Source organism: the organism of the source record quoted next, unplaced genomic scaffold, assembly GCF_019419815.1.
Source record: "Pyrus x bretschneideri cultivar Hongxiangsu unplaced genomic scaffold, Pyrus_bretschneideri_v1 Contig30, whole genome shotgun sequence".
In the NCBI taxonomy this organism is placed as follows: Eukaryota; Viridiplantae; Streptophyta; class Magnoliopsida; order Rosales; family Rosaceae; genus Pyrus; species Pyrus x bretschneideri.
Window position 1 is genome coordinate 1,805,689 of NW_025999613.1, and position 10,352 is coordinate 1,816,040.

The following is a 10,352-nucleotide window of genomic DNA, read 5'->3' on the forward strand; positions in this document are numbered from 1 at the left end:
TTAAGCAAGTTACATTTTTTCTATGTCTTATGAGATGTTAGTCTATACCTATAGGCTATTAATTAGCTTGTCCAATGCCCTCCCCAGTGATTGTCAACAAAGAGGTTCCATGAATTCTGCATTCGCCCCGTACAAACTTCTCCTCATTTTATTTTTCCGCATGGAAACTTTTTGTTTCAGCTACTCTCTTTGCTCGATTCAGTGCACCGTCGAACTCCTACGACAAGGACTTTTCACTTTCCAGTCTTTGTATAATTTAATTTTTCTATCTAAAACACTTAATTTTGTTGTGGGGTTTGTTTTCTCAGCCATTGCAGTGCATACACTAGAATTGAGAGACTTGCACATATGGCTAGTGTATTTACATTGATAGTATGGTGTAATATATAAACTTGTATAATTATGTTTTATGTTTTAGGAACAGGGAGTTCTTCTAATGAATTTACTGAAGAAGATGATGTAGTTGAAGTGACCTCTTGTAATGAAACAGAAAGTGATGGGGTTCATACAATAGAAACTTCTAATGAAAGTATTGAAGAAGATGATGTAATTGAAGCAACTTCTGATGCCACTGAAGCGGAAAGCAATGGGGTTCATGCAATTGAAAATAATGGGACTAACATGGAGAACACAATGAATGTGGAAGAAAAGGTCCAAGAGCCTCAAGTTGGAATGATATTTGACAACGTGGATTAAGTGGCTACATATTACAAGAAATATGGGAGACAATCAGGATTTCCAGTGATAAAGAGATCATCAATGACGGGAGATGATGGAGAATTGAGGTATATTACTATGTGTTGCGCTCGATCAGGTACATCAAAAAGTAATTCAAGTAATCCTCTTAAGCCATATCCAAGTATAAAGAATGATTGCAAGGCTCAACTAAGGGCAGGTTTATACTTGGGTGAGAAATGGCGAGTGAATTCTGTTAAGCTTGATCATAATCACGTGTTGAGTCCAACAAAAACTCGTTATTGGAAGTGTTTTCGGGAAGTTAGTTCTTCTGCAAAAAAGAAGCTTGAAGTGAATGATAAAGCCGGAATAAGGGTCAACAAAAGTTATAATTCAGTGGTGGTTGAAGTTGGGGGGCATGAGAACATGAAGCGTTTAGAAAAAGATTGTAGAAATTATATTGAAAAGGTGAGGCACTTACGACTTGAAGAAGGGGATGCCACTGCAGTTCAAAACTACTTTGTAAGCATGCAAGCTCAGAATGCAAATTTCTTCTATGCAATTGATTTAGACAAAAATGGTCGTTTAAGAAATGTATTTTGGGCAGATGCAAGGAGTAGGGCATTGTATGAAGAATTCGGTGATGTTGTAACATTTGACACGACGTAGTTGACTAATAAGTACGATATGCCATTTGCTCCATTTGTGGGAGTTAATCATCACGGGCAATCAATTTTATTGGGATGTGGATTGATTTCAAGGGAAGATACTAATTCCTTTATTTGGTTGTTTAAGACCTGGCTTGCTTGTATGTCTGGTTATGCTCCAAGAGGAATAATTACAGATCAAGACAAAGCTATGAAAAAAGCGATTGAAGTTGTTTTTCCTAATACTTGACATCGGTTGTGCCTGTGGCATATAATGAAAAAGGTTCCTGATAAGCTCAAAAGTTATAAAGAATATGAGTCTATGAGCTCTTCGTTAAACAACATTGTTTATGACTCAATGACTTCTGAAGATTTTGAAGAACGTTGGGCTGAGATGATTGAAAAATATAAGTTTAAAAAGCAAGCACATAAATGGTTAAGAAGCTTGTATGCAGAGAGACATCATTGGGTGCCTGTGTATGTGAAAAATAAATTTTGGGTTGGAATGTCAACGACACAAAGGAGTGAGAGCATGAATGCATTTTTTGATGGCCACGTGAACTCAAAAACTACTTTAAAACAAATTTGTGGAGCAATATGAGAATGCATTAAGGAGTAAGGTGCTAAAAGAGGCTTCTGCAGATTCTGATTCTTTCTCTTCGAATGTTCATTGTGCAACTCATTATGACATGGAAAAGCAAGTTCAAGCTATTTACACGATTTCAAAATTCAAGGAGTTCCAAAAGGAATTGACAAGTATAATGTATTGTGACAGGGTTTCAATTGAAACTGATAATGCGATTTTGGAGTACCAAATAGCTGAGCGTATTCTGATCAAGGAGAACAAAAAGAAGACTGTCATTTTCAAGGTCCAGTTTAACGAGTGTGAGATTGAAGTTAATTGCAATTGCTGCAAGTTTGAGTTTAGAGGTATAAGTTGATAAATCATAACATGCTTCACTTGTGACTTTTGTAGAAATCTATGGAAAGTGATGCAATATGCCATATTGATGGTCCACCTCCTTGTAGAAGTGATAACATAATTGCAACACAAGAGAGTAATGTCGTTGTGGAGGTATGTGATAAATATATTGATCTTCTTGTTATCTTTTTACTTAGTTAATAATCATTGTCATTATAATTACTATATTTACTCTTTGTAATTGTAATTACTTTTATTCTTTGGGATTTAGCGTTCTCATCTTACACAAGGAGTTCAAATTTGCATGCCGCCAACCAATATGCTATTTTCCCCCATACTAATGTAAGTTGTGCATTTTGTCCTATTGATAGTGATTTTGAATTGCTTGTGTTAGCTATTGAATAAATATTACCTATTGTAGGAAAACATGGCTTTATTATTGGGACTCAGTCGAGGTAGTCATCCAAACCCATTGTACAAAGAGTCTAAGATTGGAAATATAAGTTATCCTACTATTCATGGAAATTATGTCCAGGTAAACATTGAGAGGATGCATATAATCCTTTTGTTGTTATTAATTAAATATTTATTTACATCACATAGTATAATGCTCTATCTGTAGTTCTTATGGTTTTTTTTTCTCTCTTTATTTAGGGTCAACAATATCCATACTGGAATGGAGGTTATAGTATGTACAATATGCATAGCTCTACTTCAAGAGGAAATGATGACCAAGAGCTTAACTAAGCAATGGAAGCAACAATGAAAGCAATTTCTTTATGCAGTTTGAGTTTTTGTGGTTTTGGATCCTATTTCTTCTAAACATAGACTTCAATGCATTTCAAATATTTTGTAACAGTAGCCAGTATGTAGACGTACGAAATGCCTATATCAAAACACCGCTTTCTAAAGCTATAAACCAAAAACCAATTTCTTCCAAGATTCAATCTTGCAATCCTGCAGCAACGCTTATAGCTCAAGAAGAATGCAGAGCACAAATATTCATAATCTGATCATGAAAATGTTTCTACTTTTTATTCACACTTACAAGTTGTAGAACAATATTGATTGACCTGGTAAATCTACTGTATACAAATAGTGTCAAAAAAATTGGAGCAAAATCCAAACCAGAAAAAAAGTACAAAAAATCTTAGAACAAGAATGTTCGTCATCTAACTGCAGAAGCAACAATATGAGCCCACTATTTAAGATTGTCTTTCATGTCAATTTCATTCTTCAATGCAGAAAACCTCCAATTCATCAATGGCTTTTCTATCTTCCTCTTTGATAGGAGCATATTTAGGCGACTTACTTAGCTTGTTCTCGTACATTTACGTTATGTTTCTTTAGTTATTTTAGTTCTTTATGCTTCTTTTGTGTGTTTTCAGGATTATAAGACGTGTTTGACGAAAGGATGCATTGTGGAATGTTTTGGGGCCTTTTTGGAGCACTATTGGGCTAAGGATGGATAGCTTATTCTTGGAGCCCAAGTGTTAGATGAAATTGAAGGCCTTGTATGCACTTGAGGACACAAAACAATGGCCCTAACCCAATTACAATCACATTGCCATGGGCTTAACACAAACACCATTCCTTGCCATGCAAGGGGGAGCAATTTGGGTCCATTTCATGCACTTAAACCCTAGCCCAATTACACACCATTGCAGCCAAATCCATTCTTTGTCATGCACATTCACCACCAATTCAACCACATGCACTTATTCCTCCATCATTACACACCATTGCAGCCACATGCACAAAACACCATCCTTGCCGTCCAAACACATGCATTTCCCTTGCCATTTTCTACCATCACACTTCATCATTGCAGCCACCATCCATCCTAGTTGTCAATCACATACTTTCCCATTAAATAATTCATCCACATGCATCTTTAACCAACAAACAAATCAGCCACAATGCACCAAAACATCCCATGCCGTGACTTCCTAGCCAATTCCAGCTTTTCCCTTTACAATTCACATGCATTCCATACTTTTCCTAGCTGTTTTCCATCATTATTTCAGCCACCATTCACCCTTTATTTCACATACACTTCACACAAACAACATTCACATGCATTCACATGCATTTCCAACACAAAATACACTCAAAACCGTGGCCACCTTTGCATTTCAGATTCCCATTTGCATTTTCAGATTTCCAGCTTTCCAACCTTTACAATTCACATGCATTCATTCATAATCATTCACCAAACATTCAGCCACATTTCCACCCACCTCCTAGCTGTCATGTTCCCTCCATTACTCCTATAAATACCCTTGCATTCATTCATTCATTTTTTCATTCCATTCACAACACAACACACAACACAAACACACATCCCTTGCCGTGAGTTTCCCTTCCATTTCTCCTCCATTTCTTCCATTTCCATAAATTCCCCAATCCATTCAACACACCAACAACATCCCTTAAACCTTGTGCTACAACAACGAGGAAGAGAAGAGTGCCTAAACGTTCATACAATTCAAGTTTTGAGTTGTTGGAATGTTTAGGTGTTTCTTTGATTTCAAAGTTTCATTTTAATTCTCTTTGTTTTGTATGTATGGAAGAGAAGAGTGCTTAAACGTTCATACAATTCAAGCTTTGAGTTGTTGGAATGTTTAGGTGTTTCTTTGATTTCAAGGTTATGAGGAACTAAACCCCCTTTAGGTAGGGGGTGATTCGAAACTATGTTTATATTTGCAATATGAATTGATTAACTTTCGTTGGAATTTCATAAGTTGTGGATTCAATTTGTTTAACCGTTTGATTGATAGCTTATTTATGAATGTTTATTAAGAATGCGCGCTTAATTTTCATGCATAAATATGACGCTAGAATATAAGTGAATTTCACCTAATCGTTATGAACTTATATTCACAAGTAGTGGAGGTTGCTTATAAACAATCGTGTTAAACATATTCTTGGCACGAGTTTCATGCTCATCATAGTAACGAATGCCTCGTCAACACTTATAGTTTTCATAATGCTTAATGATCTTTGATTGTATCTTTATTGTGCTGTTCACGTAAAGGACTTTTGGAGAATGTTGTGAATTGCGTTGCGCAAACCCATCCAATTCATTAACTTAAGGAAAACTTGACGGTTAATTTAAGCGGACCTAATTAATCCGGAGTGTTGAGTATCATGATTTATCGAAAGACCAACTGAGAATCAATCTTGTACGCAAGTATAACATGTGTGGAGAAGAACCCCTTAGCTAGCCTTCATTCCATTCATTCCATCACAATTTCATATTTACATTCCGCTTAGTTTGTTAACTTGCTTTGTTATTTCAATTTCCGCCAAATCCATATTTACAATTTGTTTTATTTTCAAGTTTCCATTTTTAGTTTAAAATCGTCCAAATCCAATCCCCCTTTACTTTATTGTTCAATTTAGTTAGAAATCATTTTAGTTCGTGTTTTTAATGCATTTTGAGTCTTTTGGTTTGTCTTAGTGTTTTAACGTTTAGTTTCACATTCTTTGAATCTAGTTTAGTGTTTTATCTTGTTTTTACATTTTTGAGTCAGTTTCCAAGGTTTTAGCAATCCCTCCTAATCCCCGGTCCAGAACGATCCCTACTTACATCCATACTACAATTGTCAAAAAGAGGGTTTAATTTGTGTGTGTATAAATCTCGCATCAAATTTTGGCGCCGTTGCCGGGGATTAGCAACTTTGCTAGTCCCTTGTCTTTATTTTTTATTTTTATTTTTATTTTTTTTTGTTTTTCGTGAATTCCTATTTCAGATTCTTAGTTTGTTTGTTTTCTTGTTTTTCAGGTACTGTGTATGACTCGTAGCTCTCGACCTATTATAGAGAACATCTCCGACTTTGACGGTGATTTTGAACGCACTTTGAGGAGAACGAGGAGTCAACAAGAGCCACCACAACCTCCACCACAACCTGGGCTTGAAGAGGACGAAGTAGGTGTAGAAGAAAAGCCCACTGATCAAATTTTTGAAGAAGAACAAGCCATGGCAGCAGATAATAGAACCATCAAGGAGCTTTCGGCCTCGGGTTTGGATAATGCATTGCCTCTTTGTATCCAATACCCCACGGCTGCAGAGGGGACGACTGAGGTGTTTGAACTCAAATCCAGTTTGTTACACCATATTCCGAAGTTCCATGGCTTGTCTATGGAAGACCCCAACAAACACTTGAAGGAGTTCGAGGTGGTTTGTTCGAGCATGACCCCCGTCACTGTGGATGGGAGTATATTGAAGATGAAGGCCTTTCCATTTTCACTTATGGACAAGGCCAAAGATTGGCTCTACGAACTAGCCCCAGGAACTGTGACTTCGTGGGAGAGTATGAAGCGTGCTTTCTTGGAGAAATTCTTCCCTACTTCAAGAGTGATTCTCCTACGGAAGAAAATTAGTGGTATTCTACAGAATCATGGTGAGACATTCCCGGCTTATTATGAGCGCTTCAAGGGCCTTGTAGCTTCATGTCCTCAACATCAAATGAAGGAGGAACTTCTCCTTCAATATTTCTATGAGGGCCTCCTTCCTATCGAACGTCAAATGCTTGATGCATCAGCGGGAGGAGCATTGGTGGACAAAACACCAAGGGATGCCAAGATGCTCATAGCCAACCGAGCGCTCAACGCTCAACAATATGAAGGAGTGGGCCAAAGGGAAGCCCCACGGCAACAAAGTGTAAATGAGGTGAGTGCTATTTCTGAAATTCAATCACAACTTGCTAATCTTACTTCTCTTGTTTCTCAGGTTGTGATTGGTCCAAAAGCACAAGAACACCAAGTTTGTGGCGTGTGCTCAATTCAAGGGCATCCATCCGACAAGTGCCCTCAACTAATCGAGAATGGTGGGTGGGAATCTGCCAATGCAATTGGTTTCCAAGGACAAAATCAAAACAACCCATACTCGAACACTTACAATGCCAGATGGAGGGACCATCCAAACTTCAAATGGAGGGAACCACAACAAGCTGCCCAACAAGGAGGATTTAGGCCAAACCCCCCTGGTTTTTATTCCAAGCCGTATGCACCCCAACAATCCCAACAACCTTCGACATCATCTCATTCAGGTACGTCCTTGGAAAGTAATCAAGCTATGCAATTACTAACCTCTATTTCGCAGGGGTTGCAAAATCAAAACAACCGGATAGAAAATAACGAGAAGGAGATGATGGATATGAAGAAACAAATAGGGCAGATTTCTGAGTTCCTTGGACAGATTAGAGATAAAGGAAAGCTTCCTAGCTCAACCACAGTCAATCCAAAGGGAGGATTCGAATCCGCCAAGGCCATCACCCTAAGGGGTGGAAAAGAAGTTGGGAACGAGCCAAACAATTCCAAATCTGCCCAGGAAGTAGATGAAGAGACGACACAACCTAAGGAAGTGTCTAGCTCACCCACGGAAAGAATGAAAAACCCAATGCCGCAGGCCTCCAATCACCCTAACTCGGCCAAATCAGGTAATTTAAGTTCAAATTCATGTACTTCACGTCCTAATCTGCCCAATGTACCTTTTCCTCGCAGGTTCATGCAAGAAAAAAAGGAAGAAAGCGAGAAGGACATTCTTGAAACGTTCCGGAAGGTGCAAGTGAACATACCGCTTCTCGATGCAATCAAACAGGTTCCAAAGTATGCTAAATTCCTCAAGGACCTATGCAATACAAAGAGAAGAAGGGCAAACAAAGAGGTAGTGAAGGTAAGCGAGAATGTGTCCGCTGTTTTGCAACGTAAACTACCTACCAAGTGCAAAGACCCCGGTAGTTTCACGATTCCTTGTTTGATTGGACATAATCGTTTTGAACATGCCATGCTTGATTTAGGTGCATCCATAAATGTCATGCCTTATTCCATTTATGCATCAATGAACCTTGGTGAGTTAAAACAAGATGGCGTTATAATTCAATTGGCCGATCGTTCTAACGCTTATCCCAAGGGAGTCCTTGAGGATGTTTTAGTGCAGGTCAATCACCTTATTTTCCCCGCAGATTTCTATGTTTTAGACATGGAGGATTCAAGCCATGCTCCATCATTGCCAATCTTGCTAGGCCGTCCCTTCATGAAAACAGCAAGAACAAAGATTGATGTGTATACGGGAACATTGACCATGGAGTTTGATGGGGACATTATTCATTTTAATCTTTCTGAAACCATTAAACATCCAATTGAGGACCATTCTTGTTTTGCTATTGATATTGTTGATTCTTTGGCACAGGTGCATTTGGATCAAATGAACGAAGATGCACTTGAGGCAGCCTTAACCCACGGCATGCAATCTGACCATATTGCCGTACCCCCTTGTGATGAAGTACTTGAAATGGTCGCTGCCCTCGAGTCATTACCCTTCCACTCTGGTAAGTCTCCAATCTCACTTTTAGATTCAGTTTTGACTAACAAGTTACTTCCATCAACTGAGCAGCCACCTACACTTGAGTTAAAGCCATTACCTAGTCACTTGAAGTATGTGTTCTTAGGCCAAGATCAAACGCTACCCGTCATCATTTCAAACTTAATCACGGCTCAAGAAGAAGACAAGTTGATAAGGGTGTTAAAAGAGCACAAATCTGCCATTGGATGGACTTTGGCGGATATCAAAGGCATTAGTCCCACCACGTGCATGCATCGCATCCTTTTGGAGGAGGAAGCCAAGCCATCTCGTGAAGCTCAACGTCGCCTTAATCCACCTATGATGGAAGTAGTGAAAAAGGAGGTTATAAAATTACTTGATTGTGGTGTTATATATCCTATTTCTGATAGTCGTTGGGTGTCACCTGTGCAGGTTGTTCCAAAGAAGTTTGGCGTCACAGTGGTGAAGAATGAAGAACAAGAGCTTGTCCCCACTCGTGTTGTGACTGGTTGGCGTGTTTGCATTGATTACAGGAAGTTAAATGCCATGACAAGAAAGGATCACTTTCCATTACCATTCCTCGACCAAATGTTGGAAAGGTTAGCCGGTTATGAATTTTATTGCTTTCTTGATGGATATTCCGGATATAACCAGATTGTGATCGCTCCGGAGGACCAAGAGAAGACAACATTTACGTGCCCCTTTGGCACTTTTGCATATAGACGCATGCCATTTGGCTTGTGCAATGCTCCGGCGACGTTTCAACGATGCATGGTGAGTATATTCTCTGATTATGTGGAGAAGATTATTGAGATATTCATGGATGATTTTAGCGTGTTTGGAAATTCATTTGATCATTGCTTGAATAATCTGACTTTAATCTTGAAACGTTGTGTTGAAACGAATCTTGTACTTAATTGGGAAAAATGCCATTTCATGGTTAAGCAAGGTATTGTTCTAGGCCATATCATTTCTGAAAAAGGCATTGAAGTAGATAAATCTAAGGTAGACCTTGTTCGCCACTTACCCTCTCCAACTTCGGTTAGAGAGGTTCGTTCGTTTCTTGGCCACGCAGGTTTTTATAGGCGTTTCATTAAGGATTTCTCCAAGATTGCACAACCACTATGCCGGTTACTTCAGAAAGAGGTGGTTTTCGAGTTTGATGAAGCATGCTCCACGGCATTCCAGCACTTGAAGGAAGCTCTCACTTCGGCTCCTATTATCACACCTCCAGATTGGAGCCTTCCATTCGAGTTAATGTGTGATGCGTCGGACTATGCCATTGGTGCTGTTTTGGGACAGCGAAAGAATAAGCAACCCCACGTTATCTATTATGCTTCTAGGACACTAAATGATGCTCAATTAAATTATTCAACCACTGAGAAAGAATTACTTGCTGTGGTTTTTGCATTAGATAAGTTCCGATCTTACTTACTTGGTACTAAAGTTGTTATTTTTACTGATCATGCAGCTCTCAAATATTTGCTCACGAAAAAGGAGGCCAAGCCTAGATTGATTCGATGGATGTTGCTTCTACAAGAGTTTGACATTGAGATTCGGGATAAGAAGGGCGTGGAGAATGTGGTGGCTGACCACCTAAGCCGAATGGTGCATGAGGAAGCAATGCCAATTTCTGAAACCTTTCCCGATGAACAATTAATGTCTATCCAGGTAAGTGAGCCTTGGTACGCAGATTTGGTGAACTTTTTGGTGTCTAAACGTACCCCTAGCACACTTAATAGGAATCAATGTGATAAGCTTAGAAAGGATGCTAGGTTTT

The 10,352-nt window shown here is 38.8% G+C and overlaps 1 protein-coding gene across 1 annotated transcript; it reads left to right on the forward strand.

Moving 5' to 3' along the window:
• The first annotated feature begins 759 nt into the window (after positions 1 to 759).
• Positions 760 to 1,344, forward strand: LOC125479936 (protein FAR-RED IMPAIRED RESPONSE 1-like). The gene has a single exon (XM_048590097.1). It carries the CDS (start codon positions 760 to 762, stop codon positions 1,342 to 1,344), a length of 585 nt encoding a protein of 194 aa, XP_048446054.1.
• The last annotated feature ends 9,008 nt before the right edge of the window (positions 1,345 to 10,352 follow it).

Bases quoted from the DNA above. Each gene is read 5' to 3' on its own strand.
- LOC125479936 (XM_048590097.1), top strand. From the start codon at position 760: ATGACGGGAGATGATGGAGAATTGAGGTATATTACTATGTGTTGCGCT.